This window comes from Symphalangus syndactylus, chromosome 20 (genome assembly GCF_028878055.3).
Source record: "Symphalangus syndactylus isolate Jambi chromosome 20, NHGRI_mSymSyn1-v2.1_pri, whole genome shotgun sequence".
In the NCBI taxonomy this organism is placed as follows: Eukaryota; Metazoa; Chordata; class Mammalia; order Primates; family Hylobatidae; genus Symphalangus; species Symphalangus syndactylus.
Window position 1 is genome coordinate 64,958,758 of NC_072442.2, and position 22,070 is coordinate 64,980,827.

At 54.5% G+C, this 22,070-nt stretch overlaps 1 protein-coding gene across 5 annotated transcripts in view; it reads left to right on the forward strand.

Moving 5' to 3' along the window:
• Positions 1 to 4,518: 4,518 nt before the first annotated feature.
• Positions 4,519 to 22,070, forward strand: part of LOC129470483 (transient receptor potential cation channel subfamily V member 1) — an 85,155-nt gene continuing 67,603 nt past the window's right edge. The window contains exons 1-10 of one of the 5 annotated variants that reach the window (XM_063629652.1): positions 4,791 to 4,917; positions 9,446 to 9,762; positions 10,476 to 10,642; positions 10,713 to 10,865; positions 11,427 to 11,567; positions 11,713 to 12,011; positions 13,422 to 13,601; positions 16,242 to 16,400; positions 18,602 to 18,694; positions 21,202 to 21,272. In XM_063629652.1, the coding sequence (XP_063485722.1) occupies positions 9,479 to 9,762; positions 10,476 to 10,642; positions 10,713 to 10,865; positions 11,427 to 11,567; positions 11,713 to 12,011; positions 13,422 to 13,601; positions 16,242 to 16,400; positions 18,602 to 18,694; positions 21,202 to 21,272 (1,547 nt within the window). In that variant the 5' untranslated portion in view covers positions 4,791 to 4,917; positions 9,446 to 9,478. Of the gene's footprint in view, positions 4,577 to 4,790; positions 4,918 to 5,939; positions 6,166 to 8,951; positions 9,763 to 10,475; positions 10,643 to 10,712; positions 10,866 to 11,426; positions 11,568 to 11,712; positions 12,012 to 13,421; positions 13,602 to 16,241; positions 16,401 to 18,601; positions 18,695 to 21,201; positions 21,273 to 22,070 lie in introns of those variants that run through there. The other 4 variants (XM_063629651.1, XM_063629653.1, XR_010118311.1 and 1 more) reach the window with 4 other exon arrangements.

Genomic DNA, 22,070 nt, shown 5'->3' on the forward strand with positions numbered 1-22,070 from the left:
ATAAAAAATAAAAAATCCTGGTGTGGTGGTGCACACCTGTAGCCCCAGCTACTTGGGAGGTTGAGGCAGGAGGATCCTTTGAGTCCAGGAGGTTGAGGCTGCAGTGAGCTATGATTGTGCGTCACTGCACTCCAGCCTGGGTGACAATGCAAGATACCACCTCTTTAAAAACAAATAAAAGGTGAGAAATGAGCTGTTTATGCTGGGGCCTGTGGGATTTGAGCCTCCCTAGGGCTCACCTCGCACCTGAAGATGGATTAAATGGGGTACTGGGATGGAGGAGGTGGGGGAATGGGTGGAGTCAGCACATTTAGTGTGGCTGGGAAGGGCTGTGCCCAAGTGACAGAAGGTGGGTCACGGTGGGAGAGGAGACTGGGTCTGCAGGCTCAGGGTGCGGGGGTGGGGCGTTGCTCAGCAGTGGGGACTCCTGAGAGGCAAGGGGGCCTGATCAGGATGAGCTTCCAGGACTGTTGATCTGGAGGTGAGGGGTTGTGGGAGGTTGGACCAGGGAAAGGAGGCACTTCTGGTCGTTGAGGTGAGAAGAAGGGGCTCCCAGGTAGAGGAGGGATAGACAGAAGCCACAGAAACAGCCCAGGGAGGGCCGAGGAGGAGAGGTTGGAGGTCACAAAGAGCATCGGGTTTGGTGGCCAGAAGGAAGTTGGTGCCTTTCCAGGCAGGGACTGCTGCAGGGAGGGGGAGGGGAGCGAATGTGGAGGGAACAGGAGCCTATCCTGGGTTATGACGGGGGGCGGGGGCTTGTGGGCTTCACCTGCAGATTCAGGGAAGCAGGGATGGAGCTCAGGGGAGAGGGCTGGGTGGACTCTGGATGAAGCAGTCGCTGACTTGAACACATCAGACAGGTTCTTGGGCCGGGCCGGGCGAAGGTCTCCAAGGACAGTGGTGGGGCCGGAGAAGATAAGGCTGCCGACGGGGTCCTTAGACCCCCATGTGTGGGGAATGGCAAGAAGAGGAGAGCAGTCAAGGAGTCCCGGCAGGAGTGGCCAGGGCAGGAGGAGGGCCGGGACTTCCCCTGCAGGCCTCCGAGCAGCACGGTGCCCTGTAGACTGCGGTGATACTGTTAGCACCAAGGGTTCTGTTAACAAAGAGGACAGGACACATTTAGTGATGTGTGCTGGGTTCACTGGAGATGGTGCTGTGTTTTTTGTTTGTTTGTTTGTTTTTTGTTTTGAGACGGAGTCTCGCTCTGTAGCCCAGGCTGGAGTACAATGGTGCGATCTCAGCTCACTGCAACCTCTGCCTCCGGGGTTCAAGTGATTCTCGTGCCTCGGCCTCCAGAGTAGCTGGGACTACAGGCGTGCACCACCACGCCCAGTTAATTTTTTTGTATTTTTAGTAGAGACAGGGTTCCACTATGTTGGTCAGGCTGGTCTTGAACTCCTGACCTCAGACAGTCCGCCCACTTCTGCCTCCCAAAGTGCTAGGATTACAGGCTTGAGCCACCGCGCCCGGCTCCGTGCTGTCTTTCCTGGAGGCAGAAATCACTTCGGAGGCTAAGGCAGTGGTTCTGGAGAAGAAGTGCGACCCTCCCCTTTCCCGGCCGTCGCTCTATCCCACATCGTTAGAAGGAGATGATTCCAGAGTACTAGAGAGTTGAGAGGTCGCCACCGCTGAGTCTTTTACATATGACAGATCCCACTTCCGGGTCTATATGTGCCCAAAAGAATGGGAAGCAGGGACAGGACCAGATGTTTGCACGCCCATGTTCATAGCAGCACTAGTCGCTATGGCCGAAGGTGGAAGCAAGCCAAGTGTTCATCAGCCGGTGAATGGATGAGCAAAATGTGGCCCATCCACCCTGCGCCCCAGTGGAATATTATTCAGCCTTAAAAGGGAAGGAGGGCTGGGCGTGGTGGCTCATGCCTGTAATCCCAACACTTTGGGAGGCTGAGGCAGGTGAATCACAAGGTCAGGAGATCGAGACCCACCTGGCCAACGTAGTGAAACCCCGTGTCTACTAAAAATACAAAAGTTAGTTGGGCATGGTGGCATGCATCTGTAATCCCAACTACTCGGGAGGCTGAGGCAGAAGAATTGATTGAACCGGGGAGGCGGAGGTTGCAGTGAGCTGAGATCACGCCATTGCACTGTAGCCTGGGGGACAGAGTGAGACTCCATCTCAAAAATAAAAGAAAAAAAAAAAGGGAAGGAAATTCTGTCACAGGCTACAACACGGATGAAGCTTGAGGAAATTATGCTAAGTGAAAGAAGCCAGTCACAAAAAGACAAATACTGTCTGATTCCTGCCCAGAGGACTCCCAGAATAGTTAAATTCATAAAGACAGGAAGTTGAATGGTGGTCGTTAGGGGTTTGGGGTCGGGAAGGGGAGTTAGCGTTTAATGGGTGCAGGGTTTCAGTTTGGGGTGATGAAAAAGTTCTGTGCATGGATGATGCTGATGGTTGTACAATAATGTGAATGTGTTCAATGCCAGTGAACAATACAGTTAAAAATGGTTGATATGATGTGGGGCGCGGTGGCTCATGCCTGTAATCCCAGCATTTTGGGAGACCGAGGTGAGTGGATCACGAGGTCAGGAGTTCAAGATCAACCTGGCCAAGATGGTGAAACCGCGTGTCTACTAAAAATACAAAAATCAGCTGGGTGTGGTGGCTCGTGCCTGTAATCCCAGCTACTCGGGAGGCTGAAGCAGGAGAATTGCTTGAACCTGGAGGCAGAGGCTGCAGTGAGCCGAGATTGTACCACTGCACTCCAGCCTGAGTGACAGAATGAGACTCTGTGGTTACAGAGTCTCATTCTGTCACTCTCATTCTGTCAAAGTGCTGTGGTTACAGGCACGAGCCACCGCGCTCAAAGTCTCATTCTGTCAAAGTGCTGTGGTTACAGGCATGAGCCACCGCGCCTGGCTTTTTGCCACAATTTATAAACAAGAATGAATTCTAACGTTCATATTAATTGAAGCTAACATGACACACATAGCATACGCATGTCTAAGGGGCCAGGCACGGTGGCTCATGCCTATAATCCCAGCACTTTGGGAGGCCGAGGCAGGTGGATCACTTGAGGTCAGGAGTTTGAGAACAGGCCTGACCAACATGGTGAAACCCGGCCTCTACTAAAAACACAAAAATTAGCCAGGCATGGTGGCACGTGCCTGTAATCCCAGCTACTTGGGAGGCTGAGGCAGGAGAATCGCTTGAACCTGGGAGGCAGAGGTTGCAGTGAGCCGAGATCGTGCCATTGCACTCCAGCCTGGGAAACAGAGCGAGACTCCATCTCAAAAAAAAAAAAAAAAAAAGTGACTAAGTGAGGGGTATGGTGGGGTGTGGCATGGTGGGACGGGCCTGGCTTTTATGCCTAGACCAACACTGCGGACTGGGCAATTATCTAATTATCGGTTGTCTAATTGCCCAGCATCACACATTTCTCACCTGTAAAATGAGTGACAGTCTCTGCCCTCCCACTGCCCAGGGTTGCTTCCCGGCCTGCGAGAGCAGGTTTGGGAAAGCTCTTTGTCAACTGTTGTGCAGAACTGATGGGGTGGCCACACTTCAGTGCCTTGACTCAGGGGTCAGAGCTTTCAAGCGACCCCAGGCAGGGCTATGAGGGCCCCTCTGGCAGTGGCTGCTCATTCCAGGCTGGGCCGGCCCCATAGCTTGTTGGCGTCCCGCGGGCAGCTGCTGTGATGGTTTTTGCAGGGCATTTGGGCCGCAGCCTGGATGCATACCTAGACCTCGCTGTTCTTCTCAGCCAGGGTCTGGGAGAGAATGAAACCTATCGTTCTAGTTATCTGCTGTATGCGACTCTCTCCTGTGCGTTTCTCTCTTGTGGGTCTTCTCTCCTGTGCATTTAGGGTGGTACGAAGGGAAGTGAGAAAATAGGCACTGGTGGCCGGGCGCGGTGGCTCACACCTGGAATCCCAGCGCTTTGGGAGGCCGAGGCAGGTGGATGACGAGGTCAGGAGTTCAAGACCAGCCTGGCCAACATGGCGAAACCCCGACTCTACTAAAAATACAGCAATTAGCTGGGCGCAATGGCAGGTGCCTGCAATTGCAGCTGTTCGGGAGGCTGAGGCAGGAGAATCGCTTAAACCTGGGAGGCGGAGGTTGCAGTGAGCTGAGATCGCGCCATTGCACTCCAGCCTGGGCGACAGAGTGAGACTCCATCTCAGAAAAAAAAAAAAGGAAATGACACTCATAGTTATCTGTGTTTTGTGGTTCCCTGAGGAACCCCCAGTTGAGAAGAAAGGCTGGGACCTGGCTGACCCAGAAGCCCCCCTCGACGCCAACGCCTACTCCAGGTTTGGGGACCCAGGAACGAGAGGCCTAGGAGAGTTGGGGACTAGTTCAAGGTTGCTCCGACTCTCAAAACAAGTCCCTAATGCCAGGCCAGGACTGCGTGGCGAGCGGCACGACCCTCCATTCCTTCTTTATTTTGAAAACGGAACAGTTACAGGACGCTAGTTTTGACGTCGCTGGCTGTGAATGTGCATTTGTGGAGCCGTTTCCCAGACCTCCGGGCTCAGGAGCCACAGGTTTGGGAGGCCGAGCAGCACCCTCCTTCCCTGAGAGCTGAGGTTGCAGCTCTGGCTGGCTCTGGTAAGTACTCTGCAGCCCTGGCATGGCTGGAGGAGGGGCAGCGGCTAAGTGGTTTCTGAAAAAGGGCAAAAATGATGGGAAAAGCTTTGGGATCCTCTGGGAATCAGAGCCGCAGCAAAGGCAGCTGCTCGCATCGCTGGAAGCGTTTTTTCCTTGAGTGCCGAAGGGCACCCACAGCCCACTCCTGCCAGTGCAGGGCAGCTGCTGCCAGGCCGGGCCTGGGACCCCACGGAGGCGGGGAGACCACTCTTCTCCCACACGAGCCCAGCTCTCCCTTCGAGTAGCAACCGCCTTCGAGCTCACGAGCACCCGTGGGCCTGGGGTGTGCCTGCGTCTAGCTGGTGAGTCCCTTTCTTTGTTTGATGGCCAATGCGGACATTAGCTTTTAGGCTGGCATAGTGAGTGGCCAAAAGCTGGGCCCTGCCACTTTCCAGCTGTGCGACTGTGGGCAGGTCCACTCGCCTCTCTGTGCCCCAGTTACCTCATCTGAAAACGGGGGGTAGTAACAGTGGCTGCCTCAAAGGTGGTCGTGAGGCTGAAGCGAACTTGTGGTGCCCTCAGCCTGGCTCCTGGGAAGCACCTGGGAGGTGAGAGCGGAGGCTGTTGTTATCGGGGTTTGTTCTTCTTGCTCCTGCACCAGCCGTCCTCGGGGAGGAGGCTGCAGCTGCTGCTGAGGTTGCTGGTGTGTGGCCGGAGGTTTTCAGCGCCTCGCCCTCTCTGTGGAGCGGCCGAGTGCAGGGCCGGGAAGCAGGCACGCTGGGTCCTTGTGCTGCTGTCCTATCTCTTTGTTCTTCACCCCTGGGTTGGGAAGCCCGCAGCCTACTGCCTCCCTTTGAGAGAAGGGGCTATTGAGAATAATCTGGCTGGGTCCCGGGCCAGCGTCTCCCAGCTTCCAGAAAGTCCCCAGTGGCGAGCGGGAGGTGCTCCCAGGAACTTGGATGGATGGATGGATGGATGGATGCTTTGGGCAGAGAGGGGAGCAGGGGAGCCACACCCCAGGTTGTCCCACCTGCACTGGGGAGAGAAGGGATCCTTCCCCCAGAGGGTGGGCAGTATCTGTTCGGGCTTTAGAGTTGAGAAAGACTCAGATCATACCAGGTATCTGTGGGCAGAATCGATTTTTTTAGGATTGTCCTTTAGTCCACATTGATGAGTTTGTGAATCTTGTGTAAACCACAATCACCATCTCCATCACACAGCCAACACTCGTTTGCCTAAATCATGGTAGAAGTTCCCCTGATCACTGTAGAATGTTTTGCGGTGACAGGTGCATCACCACGGGCTCAGGTGCAGGGTACACTCCGGGCCTGGCAGTGGAGGGCTGTCCTGACCCTCTTCCCCGGCCCAGCCCAGGGCACATGACCCCTCGGTTCCTGTCCCACCCCGTTCCCTGGAAGAAGCTTGGTTTCCAGTAGGGAATCAGGTGCAGAGTGTGCAGTATAGACTCAGCGTTTGTCGACTGACTGAATGATAGCACAATCCAGGCTGCTTCCTGTTGGCTGGGTTTGGTTGGACTGGGACCGGTCAGAGGAAGAGGCAATGCCGCTGACAACGTTGCTGAAAGGTTCACGGGAGGCTCCGGCTGACAGGTGCTCTCTTGCTGGGCTGCCTAACAAGCAGCCCCTATTCTTATTCTTAGCTTCTTCTTGGAGACCACAGACATCCCCGGGACAGCCAGGCGTGGGTATGGCCTGGGTCTTACTCACACTGCATTTTGGGGTTCCTGAGCTGCTTGTTTGAGCGGGAGGTGCTTCAGGTTCAGGTCTTACGCCTAGCCCTGAGGGTGAGAGGGCCTATTCTGATTGGCCCCCAGGCCCTGCTGTGGAGTCTGGGTCTGAGTTGAACAGCTGAGAACGAGCCCCAGACCTCCATCATGGTGGTGGAGCATTGCAGATGCCCTGGAGCCAGCCTGTCTGGGGTCAAGTCCGGGTTCCATCTCTGACTGTGTGACCTCAGGGACGTGCCATAACTGCTCTGACTGTGTGACCTCGGGGACGTGCCATAACTGCTCTGACTGTGTGACCTCGGGGACGTGCCATAACTGCTCTGTGCCTCGGTCTCCTCATCGGTGAACTATTTCCCTCTTAGGGATGTTGTGGGAATTCAGTGGGTGAAGGAATGCGAGTCCTGAGAACCGTGTTTGCTTTGTGCACATGCTCAGACGCATCAATGATTCTGATTCTCATTCACTTCTGGTGCCTTTTAAGCGCTGTCAGGCTGTCCCCACTGTGAACAGTCCTTGACAGGGTGTTATCTTCAGAAAGCAAAGACTAGCACCCGGCCCCCCAGGCTTCCAAAGCTACTCATGGCTTCCCACTGTCCAGGCAACCATGTTGGCTTTCAGTTCCTTGGAGCTAAGGCTGACGGCCACATGGTTCTGACCCGGCCGCCTGTCTTCCTGTCCCACTGACTTCCTCTTCTTCAGCTGCTCTAGGCTTCCCTGTCTGTCTGCAGGCCCTAGCCCAGCTCTGTTCCCTTTCCAGGCTCAGCTCATCCATCACCAACTGCCATTGAGCCCTCTTCAGCACGCTGCCCCCTCCTGCAGTCCCTCTGCCCAGCCAGTACCTGGTTTCTGTCTCAGCGGGGGGCTGACTCCTCTCTGTGCCCCCAGCGCAGGCCTGGACTCCAAGGAGGAGGACTCAGTAGATGGGTATTGAGTGATGAGATGAGGGAATCGGCTTTCTGTGGCCAGGAGCACTCCTGCTGCAGGGGGTCCACCTGATGGGTGAGTCAGAGAAAGACTCAGTCCTGTTGAGAGTGGATCAACAGGCAGGGAGATGGCCAGCAGCCAGCCGTCCGTCCTGTTCACAGCCTGTGGGTGGAGTGGGGAGGCTGCCTCTGTGTTTTCATGGATCTGGGCTTCAGAGCATAGCTGGTTTACAGCCATGGCCCAGCTGTGAACTCTGGAGTTTCACTGCCTGAATTTTCACTTGAAAATGCAGGACTTGGGAGTCTCTCTGAGCTATTCTGGCTTGGGAGATTGCCTGATTATATATTTCAAAAAAAAGAAAATGCAGGACTTGAGAAGCCTCTCATTCCTGCTGTGGCTGTTTTCCAGAATCTAGCCGCCGCTGGAACAGTCATCTCCCTAACTTCCTAGGGAAATGGGAATTAGAAGGGTCTGATTGCTCTTATTTCCCCACTCATAACCAGATGACCAGTGCAGCTTCTTTTTTTGAGACACAGTTTCACTCTGTCGCCCAGGCTGGAGTACAGTAGCACAGTCTCAGCTCACTGTAACCTCCACCTCCCGGGTTCAAGCAATTCTCCTGCCTCAGCCTCCTGAGTAGCTGGGATTACAGGCGCCCGATGCCATACCTGGCTAATTTTTGTAATTTTTTAGTAGAGACGTGATTTCACCATGTTGGCCAGGCTGGTCTCGAACTCCTGACCTCAGGTGATCCCCTGCCTTGGCCTCCCAAAGTGCTGGGATTACAGGTGTGAGCCACCACACCCAGCCCAGTACAGCTTCTTCATAAGGAGATGGATCAGGCAAGGTCCCTGCCCAGGAGGAGGTCAGAGGTGTGGGAGAGATAAATCAGTGACAGATAGCAATTGCTAGACCACATGGTGGGCTGTGTGGGACGGACGGTCAATGGGCTGGGCCACTGTGCAGAGGACGGCAAGGAGCATGACCAGGGCAGGGATCTGGGGGCTTCATGGAGGAGGCGGCATCAGTGCTGGATCCTGAGGGGAAGTAGCATCTGAGTGGTGGTAGGACTTTTGCAAGGGTAGAAGGAGGAAAAAGCCCTTAGGTGGAGACCCGATGGGAATAGAGGCTATGGGAGGGATGTATGGGCCAGCCCTGGGTGCCAGGGAGTGGGGATGCCCAGACAGAGGGAGGGGAAGCATGGGGATAGGGCAGGATGGGAGTGGAAAATAGCATCAGCTCATGTGTCCAACTACACATGCTGCTGCCAGTGGCCAACTGATCTCTAGGTGTTTAGGCCTGGAAGACCCACCAGCTCCAAATCACTTAAAGCCTAAGCGTTCCCCGTCTCTACTAAAAATACAAACATTAGCCAGACATGGTGGCGGGCGCCTGTAATCCCAGCTACTCGGGAGGCTGAGGGAGGAGAATCACTTGAACCCAGGAGGTGGAGGTTGCAATGAGCAGAGATTGCCCCATTGCACCCTAGTCTGGGCGACAGGATGAGATACCGTCTCAAAACCTAAATGTTCAAGGCCAAGGTGCTTGACAGATGCTGATTCCTAAAAATGACAAAAAGCACAAAATCCAAAATCTCGTATAAGCTCAGTGGCTGTGGCAGCGAGGTTGAATAGCGAAGGTAGCCTGGGCACCTGGCTGATGGTGTGTGGACCTGTGGCACAGCAGGGCCCCGCAGTGCAGTGTGGGTGTAGGGCGTGCCAGTCTCTGCCGCTCACCCTATTCCAGGGACACAGTCTGCTTGGCTCTTCTGGACTGAGCCATCCTCATCACCGAGATCCTCCCTGCATTTAGCCCACGACGGTCACCCCGGCCGTTTTCCTTGTTCTGTGTGGGGAGGGAGGCAGCGCGGTGGTTATCAAGCTCACCCTGCAGAGGAGGCACCTGAGGCCCAGAGAGGAGGAGGGATGGGTCTAACCCAGAACCGCAGATGGCTCTGAGCCGGGGGCCTGTCCACCCTCTCAGGCCGACGTCAGTGGCCGCAGGACTGCCTGGGTGCTGCTAGGCCTGCTCACCTCTGGGGCCTCTGGGGTGAGAGGTTCAGTCCTGGAAATGCTTCAGTTCTAGGGGGCTGGGGGCAGCAGCAAGTTGGGGTTTGGGGGTACCCTGCTTCACAGGGCCCTTGGCGAGGAGGGCAGGTGGGGTCTAAGGATAAGCAGTCCTTACATTGGGAGTCAACCCCGGCGTGGCGGCTATTGCAGGTTGCACACTGGGCTGCAGAGGATCCAGCAAGGATGAAGAAATGGAGCAGCACAGACTCGGGGGCGGCTGCGGACCCACTCCAACAGGACACCTGCCCAGACCCCCTGGATGGAGACCCTAACTCCAGGCCACCTCCAGCCAAGCCCCAGCTCTCCACGGCCAAGAGCCGCACCCAGCTCTTTGGGAAGGGTGACTCGGAGGAGGCTTTCCCGGTGGATTGCCCTCACGAGGAAGGTGAGCTGGACTCCTGCCCGACCATCACAGTCAGCCCTGTTATCATCATCCAGAGGCCAGGAGACGGCCCCACCGGTGCCAGGTAAGTCCGCGTCTGGAGCCCCCCTCCCTGCTACAAGTCCAGCTGGCCATGGAGATGCCACAGGGTGGTCTGGCTTCTGGGCTAAATGTCACAAAGCCAGGGGGCTGGAGAGCCTTAGGGGTGGTCTAGTCCAGCGTCCTTCCTCATATGACCTCGTGGGATGTGCAGTCACGGGGGCTGGTGTCTGTGCTGGGTCTGCGTGTCCACGCCTGCAATGCCTACCCGCCACACACACTTGGACTTGAAGTCTAAAAGCTCAAGGGCAGGAGGCTTTTAGAGAGCACAGCACAGCTCCAACGAGCTGCAAGGCAGGGCAGGGAGGGCCCCAGGCTGGCTGACTTCTGGGGAGTGTGAGGCCACCTTTTCCCTTAGAGGGGCTGTCTACACCCCTGCCTCCACCTCCCTCCATCCCCACCAGGCTCCTGCCTCCCGAACTCCCGAGCAGGGAGAGAAGCCAGTGGTCTGGGAGTAGCCGGGTGACTTTCTAGATGGTGTCTGTAGACAGGGTGGGGACAGAATGGGGACACATGCTCCCCACTGTCCCTGTTACGTTGGTTTTCTGGACAGTCACCTAGACTGAGGGGCAGCTTTTTTATCATCTTTCCCCCTTTTGGTTTGCCTTGGGGTTTAGTCGTGTTCCCTTGACAAGCTCCGAAGGCCTCAGGGCCGAGGGGAGGCCACAGTATGAGATGAGGGTGTTTTCTGGCCCGCAGGCTGCTGTCCCAGGACTCTGTCACCGCCAGCACCGAGAAGACCCTCAGGCTCTATGATCGCAGGAGTATCTTTGAAGCCGTTGCTCAGAATAACTGCCAGGATCTGGAGAGCCTGCTGCTCTTCCTGCAGAAGAGCAAGAAGCACCTCACGGACAACGAGTTCAAAGGTGGCCCCAGCGCTGGGCTCCGGGGAGGGCCCCAGCCCTGGCCTGCCCTGACCCTCCCTTTGTCTTTCAGACCCTGAGACAGGGAAGACCTGTCTGCTGAAAGCCATGCTCAACCTGCACGACGGGCAGAACGACACCATCCCCCTGCTCCTGGACATCGCGCGGCAGACGGACAGCCTGAAGGAGTTTGTCAATGCCAGCTACACGGACAGCTACTACAAGGGTGAGGAGGGCGGCGGGGCCGGGCAAGGCTCAGCCCGCAGCACCGGGAACCAGGAAGGCATGGTTGTCCCTGGGCCTCCCTGCTCCTCTGGGATCCTTACTCCCTGTCCCAGCCACTGCGTTGGTGGCTCCCAATCCTAGGGGGTCCCTGCCTCTCCCATCTGCTGGCTTGATTTCTCCTGGTCCTGGGGGTCCCTGCCTCCCCCATCTGATGTCTCCTCTCTTGACCCTGGGAAATCCCTGTCTCCCCCTGCTGACTGGATGGTCCCTGTTCCTGGAAGTCGCAGCCTTTCTCTCTGCTGCTGTTCCTTGCCCCTGGGGCAATTTTGATCCTCTGGCTTCCAACCGGTTATTTCCTGTTCCCAGGGGTCTCCTGTCTCAGGACCTCGCTGGGACCCCTCGGGGGACCCTGGCCTGGCCTCCTGCAGTGGGGGGTCCTCCAGGCACTTTCTGCCCAGTTCCTCCTGCAGCAGCTGCTGCCTGCCCAGAGCCCTTCCTCAGCACCTGTCCCGGCAGCCCCAGAGGACTGTGACCTGAAGCCAACAGTGCGCGTCCTCTGTAGGCCAGACAGCGCTGCACATTGCCATTGAGAGGCGCAACATGGCCCTGGTGACCCTCCTGGTGGAGAACGGAGCAGACGTCCAGGCTGCGGCCCATGGGGACTTCTTTAAGAAAACCAAAGGGCGGCCTGGATTCTACTTCGGTAGGGAGACAACGTGGCCGACCCTGATCTTTTTGGCTTTTGCTAAGGGGAGGTTTGGGCAGAGACAGAGGGAGTTGGAGGCCGGGGGTTCAGGGGCCAGCTGGATCTCACTCCTGAGGCCCACCTGGGCCCTGTGTTCGTGCAGGTGAACTGCCCCTGTCCCTGGCCGCGTGCACCAACCAGCTGGGCATCGTGAAGTTCCTGCTGCAGAACTCCTGGCAGCCGGCCGACATCAGCGCCAGGGACTCGGTGGGCAACACGGTGCTGCACGCCCTGGTGGAGGTGGCCGACAACACGGCCGACAACACCAAGTTTGTGACGAGCATGTACAATGAGATTCTGATCCTGGGGGCCAAACTGCACCCGACCCTGAAGCTGGAGGAGCTCACCAACAAGAAGGGAATGACGCCGCTGGCTCTGGCCGCCGGGACCGGGAAGATCGGGGTAAGAGGGGGCTTCGGCCCAGGCTGGTGCGGTGCGGGGATGGTGGCATGGGAGAGGACTGCCTGACTCACTGCGGGAGCCTGGCGTCACTATCTGTGTGTGCGGGACTCTGATTCTGTCATACCAGCCTGTAGGGCTGTTAGAATAAGTCTGAGAAATTGGGAGCCGCAGGGCAGAACCCTGCGTGGCCAACGTGCCATTTTGGATTTCCAGCTCTGAGTATCAGCAACAAGACACGGGGTGGGGTGGGGTGCTGGGCAATGGGGGAGGGACTGCCTAGGGTGGAACAGAAGAAAAGCTGTTGGGCTGGGCACGGTGACTCACTCTTGTAATCCCAGCATTTTGGGAGGCCGACGTGGGTGGATCACCTGAGGTTAGGAGTTTGAGACCAGCCTGAACAACCTGGTGAAACCTCTACTAAATATACAAAAATTAGCCAGGCATGGTGGCAGGTGCCTATAATTCCAGCTACTCAGGAGGCTGAGGCACAAGCATCACTTGAACTTGGGAGGCGGAGGTGGCAGTGAGCTGAGATTTCGCCACTGCATTCTAGCCTGTGTGACAGAGCAAGACTCTGTCTCAAAAAAAAAAAAAAAGAAAAGAAAAGGAAAAGAAAAAAGCTGTTGGTGTTTTTCCATGGCAAACAGGAGCTTTAGGTAACAAGGCTGGTGGCTCCAGCTCCCAGCTCCAGCTGGTGGCTCCTGGTGACAGGCCTCCAACTCCTGGCCTCAAGTGATCCTCCCACCTCAGCCTCCCAAGTAGCTGGGATTACAGGCATGAGCCACCCCATCTGGCTCTCATTTCTTGCATTCTCTTTATTTCTTTCTGGCTTGAGGTTATCGAGAATGGACCACCACCGTCCTTCATGGTGAGATGGTAGAGCTGGGGTCTCGCTGTGAGGGGATGGTGGGCCTGATATGGTGCAGGTACTATCCAAGGCAGCTGGCTGGTTGACTTTTTGTTTTTGAGATGTGGTTTCGCTCTTGTTGCCCAGGCTGGAGTGCAGTGGCACAATCTCAGCTCACTGCAACCTCTGCCTCGCAGGTTCAAGTGATTCTCTTGTCTCAGCCTCCCAAGTAGCTGGGATTACAGGCACACGCCACCATGCCCGGCTAATTTTTTTTGTATTTTCAGGAGAAACAGGATTTTGCTATGTTGGCCAGGCTGGTCTCAAAATCCTGACCTCAGGTGATCCACCTGCCTTAGCCTCCCAAAGCGCTGGGATTACAGGCGTGAGCCACCATTCCCGGCCGGCTGGTTGATCTCGATGGTGGTCAGGAGTGGGTGGAGACTCGCCTGGGGCTTGGGTGGGGCCACCAGCTGAGCTGGGAAGCAGAGCTGGTTGTTGAGGTACCGTCTGAGGCGGAGCCTGGGGCTGGCCTCTGACGGGCTCTTGCTCCCCGGTGGCAGGTCTTGGCCTATATTCTCCAGCGGGAGATCCAGGAGCCTGAGTGCAGGCACCTGTCCAGGAAGTTCACCGAGTGGGCCTACGGGCCCGTGCACTCCTCGCTGTACGACCTGTCCTGCATCGACACCTGCGAGAAGAACTCGGTGCTGGAGGTGATCGCCTACAGCAGCAGCGACACCCCTGTGAGTGGCTGGGGCACAGCCAGGGAGGGCCTCAGGGCCTCTGCACCCCAGCCCCAATCCCAGCCCCTGGTCCAGCTCCAGCTGGCTTCTCGTGAGTGAAAGCCTGCTGCCCCCCAGCCCAGGCCCTGCAGCCTCACGTCCCCATTCATGCCCACTGAATTTTCCCTGAGCATAGCAACCATACATAATTATCATCCCGTAAAAACAGAAACGTTTCAGAGGTGCATAGACAAAAGGACCTTCCTTTTATACTATTTAAAAATGCACAGTGCCGGGCGCGGTGGCTCAAGCCTGTAATCCCAGCACTTTGGGAGGCCGAGGCGGGCGGATCACGAGGTCAGGAGATCGAGACCATCCTGGCTAACATGGTGAAACCCCGTCTCTACTAAAAATACAAAAAATTAGCCGGGCGTGTTGGCGGGCACCTGTAGTCCCAGCTACTCGGGATGCTGAGGCAGGAGAATGGCATGAACCCGGGAGGTGGAGCTTGCAGTGAGCCGAGATCATGCCACTGCACTCCAGCCTGGGGGACAGAGCAAGACTCCGTCTCAAAAAAAAAAAAAAAAAAAAAAAAAAAATGCACAGTTTCATTTTGTTTACATAAATGGGATCAGATTATACACAATGTACAACCATTTTTTTTTTTCACTTGATGGCAGGGCTTGTGGATTTTTCTTTTCTTTTCTTTTCTTTTTTTTTGAGACGAAGTTTTGCCCTTGTTACCCAGGCTGGAGTGAAATGGTGCCATCCTGGCTCACTGCAACCTCCATCTCCCAGGTTCAAGCGATTCTCCTCGAATCCCAAGTAGCTGGGATTATAGGCACGCGCCACCACACCTGGCTAACTTTTTGTATTTAATAGAGATGGAGTTTCTCCATGTTGGTCAGGCTGGTCTCGAACTCCTGACCTCAGATGATCCGCCCTCTTTGGCTTCCCAAAGTGCTGGGATTACAGGTGCGAACCACTGCCCCAGGACAAGAATTTATTTTTGTGTAGGTGTGAAGTAGGCATCTTACTTAAATATTTTGGCTCCAAATGAATGTCTTAGTGTTACTTGGTGAGTAATCCATCCTGCCACGCTGTTTGGAAAGGCCACCTTACCTGTCCCTTCTTTCTAAGGTGATGCTCTGAGCTCCTAAGGCAGACTTGGGGGCCGGAGTCTGTGCCATCAGCAGTGAGGGGCTTCCACGACGTCTCACAGGTCAGAGGTTGCGTTTACAGGAGCAGAGTCCGGGGCTGGGAGAGGCCTGGTCTGCTCTGCCCACCCTGGGCTGCCATGCTGAACCTGGGCCTCCAACTCAGAGTGCTGGGTACAAGCGTTCCCAGAGGAGTGGCCCAGATAGGAGGTGGCCTCAACAAGGACTGCAGTATTTGACCTGGGGGAGAGGCTCTGGGACCACCACTGACATCTTCATGTCTCTGAAGGCTCTCAGGGACAAGGAGTGTGGACTTGTCCTGGGGACCCTAGGGCAGAGCCAGGACCACTAGTGGAAAGGAGAGAAGACCAAAGAAGAGGTATTCCCTACAGGCAGTGAGCCTCCATAGCCTCTCGAGGCAGGAAGGGGTTTCCCATCCTCAAAGGTATTCAAGAAGACACTGATCAGGAACCTCTCTGAGGGAGCTTAGGTTTGGGGTGGGGGTTGGACTCGATGGCCTGAGGGAGGCTGGGATGATCTGATTTTGCTCATCAGTCTCAGGGATACTTGAACTTATTTTTATTTTATTTTATGTTATTTTATGTTATGTTATTTTATTTTATTTTATTTTATTTTATGTTATTTTATATTTCGAGACAGAGTCTCGCTCTGTCACCCAGGCTGGAGTGCAATGGCGTGATCTCAGCTCACTGCAACCTCTGCCTCCTGGGGCTCAAGCAGTTCTCCCGCCTCAGCCTCCCAAGTAGCTGGGATTACAGGCACCTGCCACCATGCCTGGCTGATTTTTGTATTTTTTGTAGAGAAAGAGTTTCACCATGTTGGCCAAGCTGGTCTTGAACTCCTGACCGCAAGTGATCCACCTGCCTCGGCCTCCCAAAGTGTTGAGATTACAGGCGTGAGCCACTACACCCGGCCTATTTGAACTTTATCAAAATCTCTGGATATGAGACATTTGCCCCAAAGCATACTTGTAATGATGGCATGAGGCACTGGGCCCTCCTGGGGAGGAAGGGCCTCCTAGTTCCCTGCCGCCCTGCCTGACCCAGGGCTGGAAACGTGAGAAGTGAGGACCCAGAGGCTCTTTCCTGCCTGCCCTCAGCCCCTCATGCCCAGGCTCTTCCTAAGCCAACTACTTCTCATTCCTGTGGGCTCTCGGGAGTGAGTTATTAGACACAGTGGGCATAGACTGTTGGGCAGTGCTGTGGGCCATTTAGTGAGCACTTAAGAGCTTGTCCAGTTTCACCCCATTCACTGCACCTTTGGGGACACTGAGGCCAAGAGGGCAGGTCCCTCCGGGAGCCGCGGCAGTGCTGGGACCAGCCCCAGGCTCTGGCTGCCGGCTGGCTCAGACCTCCCGTCTCACCTGCTCCGTGGGCTGAGGACTGTGCGGGCCACATGGCTGTGAGGGGCACCACGGGCTGGCGTGGGGGTGCGAGGACTTCCTGCTGCAGGAGGGAACCTCACTTCTCTCCGCTCCCCCTAGAATCGCCACGACATGCTCTTGGTGGAGCCGCTGAACCGACTCCTGCAGGACAAGTGGGACAGATTCGTCAAGCGCATCTTCTACTTCAACTTCTTGATCTACTGCCTCTACATGATCATTTTCACCATGGCTGCCTACTACAGGCCCGTGGATGGCGTGGTGCGGCCAGAGGCTCAGGCCTCGTGGGCGAGGCTGCGGGTGGTGGGGAAGGGGTGTGGGCGTTCCGGAGAGGCCTCCTCAACCCCAGGCCCAGGCTCTGCCCTGGACTCCTTCCCGGCTTGCGGGAGCGATGGATGGAGAACCTGGAGAACCTTGTATCCCTGTGCCCATCTCCCCTGCCTCAGGCTGTATGGGCGACCCGCCCCCTTCCTGCTTCTCAGTCCCTCTCCTTTAGCCTTGAGGTCCTGGGGGGCTGAGTGTATAGTGACTCAGGTCCCTGATTATAGATGGGGTGTACTTGGTTAGAAAGCATGCAGGGGCCGGGCTTGGTGGCTCACGCCTGTAATCCCAGCACTTTGGGAGGCCGAGGCAGGCAGATCACCTGAGGTCTGGAGTTCGAGACCAGCCTGACCAACATGGTGAAACCCCGTCTCTACTAAAAATACAAAATTAGCCAGGTGTGGTGGCGCATGCCTGTAATCCCAGCTACTCAGGAGGCTGAGGCAGGAGAATCGCTTAAACCTGGGAGGCAGAGGTTGCGATGAGCTGAGATGGCACCACTGCACTCCAGCCTGGTCAACAAGAGTGAAACTGTGTCTCAAAAAAAAAAAAAAGAAAGAAAAAGAAATCACGCAGAAATCTGGGCTCGGGACAGGGTTCACCTCTGGCCTGGGGGTCCCCAGGGATGTGGGCTGGTGTAAGCCCAGAGCCCACCATCATCCTGCTTGCCTGCCCTCTTTATTCACCCACTTGCTCATTATTCATTCCCTGGATTTAGACTTTTGAGCAGCTCTGTGCCAGGCCCTGGGCCATCCATCAAATTAGCCTGAGACCAGATTTTTCCTCTGCCAAGAGCCAAGACCTCATCGAACTTCTGGACTTAGTCCTTCGTGTCCGATACCCAGGGCACTTAATTTGCTGCTTTTGTTTCCAGGGCACTTTACAAGTTTACTTACTTAATTTTTTTTTTTTTTTTGAGACGGAGTCTCGCTCCATCACCCAGGCTGGAGTGCAGTGGCGCGATCTCAGCTCACTGCAACCTCCACCTCCCGAGTTCAAGTGACTCTTCTGCCTCAGCCTCCCGAGTAGCTGGGACTACAGGCGCCCACCAACATGCCCAGCTTATTTTTATATTTTTAGTAGAGATGGGATTTCACCATATTGGCCAGGCTAGTCTTGAACTCCTGACCTCAAGTGATCGCCTGCCTCGGCCTCCTGAAGTGCTGGGATTATAGGTGTGAGCCACCGTGCCCGGCTGCATGTTTACTTTAAAAACTCAACTTCATAATTGCATGAAACCCGATTTCTGTCCACCTATTAAGGCCACATAACGACTTCCTTTTTTTTTTTTTTTGAGACGGAGTCTCGCTCTCTTGCCCAGGCTGGAGTGCAGTGGTGCCACCTTGGCTCACCGCAACCTCTGGCTCCGGGGTTCAAGTGATTCTCCTGTCTCAGCCTCCAAAGTAGCTGGGATTATAGCCATGAGCCACCACGCCCGGCTAATTTTGTATTTTTAGTAGAGATGGGGTTTCTCCATGTTGGAGGCTGGTCTCGAACTCCTGACCTCAGGTGATCCGCCCGCCTCGGCCTCCCAAAGTGCTGGGATTACAGGTGTGAGCCACCGCACCTGGCCAGTGACTTCCTTTTAAGAGAAAAATGTGCTGGTAAGGCAAGCTGATGAACTAGTGCTTAGGAAATGTGGATGGTGACCCACTCCAGGAAATGGCAACTGAAACACAAGGGTGACAACCACGAGTGTGTGTGGCACAGTCTCTCCCTCCATGGTCAGCGGGAGTCCCTGACACTCGTGGGAGGCTGGCCATGGGCTGGGGTGGCGGCGGGATGTGTGTGGCCTGGGGTCCGTGAGAGTGCTTCCACCTGTCCATCACCCTGCTGTCCATCACTCTGCTCCCAGCGAGGAGGCGCTCTGGGCCTGCCGGGACATTGCCTGGGAGGTGGCACAGCATTGTAAGATGCTCCGCTTGGCACCTGCAGGCTGCCATTTTGGGGAATCAGGCCCACAGAGGGGCCTTCTTGTGGGCACTCCCTAATAACACACTGTCTTTGTGTGTCCTTCCCCTGATGGAGGCTGTGCCTCCTGGGCAGGGACTATGGTTTCATCACAGGGCTTGGTACCTGGTCCATGTTTGTTGAATGACTGAATGAGTAAATGGAGTCACCAACTTCTCTGCATCTCACAGCCTCCCTTTAAGATGGAAAAAACTGAAGACTATTTCCGAGTAACTGGAGAGATCCTGTCTGTGTTAGGAGGAGTCTACTTCTTTTTCCGAGGGGTAAGCATTCCTTCCTACATTGTGAGTTTCCATCATCACCAAAACAAAAGCCAAGAGAATGCCTCAGCGCTCACTCGCTTTTTAATTCATCAGACACATAATGGCCCTGGTTGGGGAGCTGAGAGACGCAGAGGTGAAGATGAGAGCCCTTCAGTCAGTCACCGCGGGGCTGGAGGGTGCTCAGGGCATCTCCATGGGCCCAAGGCAGGCAGGCTTGAAAACAGACACTCCAGCCACTCCACGGAATGGAATATTTAATTACAGGGGCAGAGTGGAGGCCTCTTAAGTGATAGGATCACGACTGGTAGTTTTTTAGTTAAACCAATCTGTTAAAGCTCTGAGCAATGAAGGAAATCTCCATGCATACTAGAATCTTTTTTTTTTTTTTTGAGATGGAGTTTCGCTTTGTCATCCAGGCTGGAGGCTAGTGGCGCGATGTCGGCTCACTGCAACCTCCGCCTCTTGGGTTCAAGCAATTCTCCTGCCTCAGCCTCCTGAGTAGCTGGGATTACAGGCGTCTGCCACCACACCCGGCTAGTTTTTTTGTATTTTTAGTAGAGACGGGGTTTCACCATGTTGGCCAGGCTGGTCTCGAACTCCTGACCTCGGGTGATCCACCTGCCTCAGCCTCCCAAAGTGCTGGGATTACAGGCATGAGCCATCACACCAGCAAGGAATTGTTTTATTTTTAACTGGAAACTCAAACATGTGCAATCCTTGGCCATTTTTTTTTTTTTTTTAATGCAGGAGTAATCTTTTCTTTGAATGTGGGACTCACTGTTTCAGATTTTATGTCACCTTTCTTGCAAAAACCATATTTATATAATCTAAGATTTCTAGTTTCAGCTTCTTTAAAGAAGAGTGGGAACTTAGATGCGTACAAAAAAAGTCTGAATGTAGAATTTGAGATGATCATGGTTTTGTTTTTTTTTTTTTTTTGACTCCAGAAACCCTTGTAGTAATTTTAATTCTTATGAGATGGGGTCTTGCTGTGTCACCCAGGCTGGAGTGCATTGGCGTGATCATGGCTCACTTTAACCTCTGTCTCCTGGGCTCAAGTGTTCCTCCCACCTCAGCCTCTGGAGTAGGTGGAACTAACTACAGGAAGCCGTCAGCATGCCTGGGCTCCACTGTGACTTTTTTTTTTTTTTTTTGAGACGGGGTCTCGCTCTGTCGCCCAGGCTGGAGTGCATTGGCACGATCTGCGCTCACTGCAAGCTCCGCCTCCTGAGTTCACGCCATTCTCCTGCCTCAGCCTCCCGAGTAGCTGGGACTACAGGTGCACGCCACCACGCCCAGCTAATTTTTGTATTTGTAGTAGAGACGGGGTTTCACCATGTTAGCCAGGATGGTCTCGATCTCCTGACCTCGTGATCTGCCCGCCTTGGCCTCCCAAAGTGCTGGGATTACAGGCTTGGGCCACTGTGCCTGGCCTTCGATTGTAATTTTTATCCCCCAGTCTTTTTTGGTGTAAGCTCTATCCAGTTTTTTTTTTAAGTCACTCACCTTTATGGAATTGTTCTGTCATCGAACTTTGTCTTCACAGAGACAACTGTCTTTCTTTTCACACTCATGGCTTACATTACAGTAAAGTACAGCGCCACAGTAGCAAGTGTGGCTGGAATGGCAAAAGCAGGATTGGCCTGTGGGAGGGAGCAGAAGTGTGGGGGTGTCTTGGACAGGACTCACGGCTGACAGTGGCAGCTCGTTACAAGAATTTTTATTTTAACACTTACTTAAAATTAAGAAAAAAGTATGCACGGCATGTGAAAAATTAAGAAAAAAGTGGCTCATGCTTGTAATCCCAGCTACTTGGGAGGCTGAGGCCAGGAGTTTGAGACCAGCCTGGGCAACATAGTGAGATTCTGATCTCTTAAAAAAAAAATAGGAAAAAGCTCCAATTAGAAAGAAGAAAACAATTTGCCCAATTCAATACAGCAACTGATAACATTTTAATGATTTTCCTTCCTGTCTGTACTTCTGGGTATAGTTGTAAATCCACTGTGTAATTTTTTTTTTGAGACGGAGGCTCGCTGTCACCCAGGCTGGAGTGCAGTGGCACCATCTTGGCTCACTGCAACCTCTGCCTCCTGGGTTCAAGTGATTTTCTTGCCTCAGCCTCATGAGTAGCTGGGATTACAGGTGCCTGCCACCACGCCCAGCTAATTGTTTTGTATTTTTAATAGAGACTGGATTTCACCATGTTGGCCAGGCTGGTCTCGAACTCCTGACCTCAGGTGATCCATCCACCTTGGCCTCCCAAAGTGCTGGGATGACAGGCGTGAGCCACCGCGCCTGGCTTCCACTGTGTATTTTTAACCATCTCTACTGACTGGGCCACGTAGTGTCACCCATTGGCCTGACCCATGCCGGTCTGCTCTTTTCACAATCTATGCTTTCACACATTCGGCCACCCCATCGTGGTGCCATTTAGGAAGCATCTGAGTGCTCACCATTTAGCCACATCGAGCATTGCCTGGGATCTTACTCTCTGTGTTTACCTGCAGATTCAGTATTTCCTGCAGAGGCGGCCATCGATGAAGACCCTGTTTGTGGATAGCTACAGTGAGATGCTTTTGTAAGTGACACTTTGACTCATTCCCAGTCCAGTCCCCAGGTGACTGAAGTCAGTTCTCACTTGAGCTCTCACTCACGCCGGGCCTGGCACATAGTGGACCTCAAGGAACATGCTGAGGGAATGACGGAAGGCACTCAATACATACTCGGGGGATGAATGAATACTGAGGGCCTGCTCTGTGCCAGGTATGTGCCAGGGGCCAGGGATCGAGAAACCGTGCCGTGAGTTACAGTCCAAGTGAGACGGACCCTCGTTCACCTCCCCACTCATTGTCCATCCATCTGCCTTTCGCGGGGTTGGCCCTGGAATACTGGATGAAACAGACATGGCGCCCGCCTTTGGGGAGTTTCCTATCTTTAACGGGGGTTCTGCAACCTTGGCACTGTTGATATTTTGGACTGGATAGTGCTTAGTTGTGGTGGTGGTGGTGGGGGCTGCCCTGTGCATTGTAGAATATTTGGCAGCATCACTGGCCTCTACTCGCAGATGCCTGGAGCTCTTCCCCATCCCCCAGTCTTGACAATCAAGAACATTTCCAGATTTGGCCAAAAGCCCCTCACTTGTTTTGGGGGGTGGTGCCAGAATCACTCCTGGTTGAGAACCACTGCTTTAGGAGGAAGCAGATGAGTGAAAGCACAGTTCTAGAACAGTTTGGATGGCTGGGCGCGGTGGCTCACGCCTGTAATCCCAGCACTTTGGGAGGCTGAGGCGGGCGGATCACTTGAGGTCAGGAGTTCAAGACCAGACTGGCCAACATGGTGAAACCCCCGTCTCTACTAAAAATACAAAAAGTAGCCA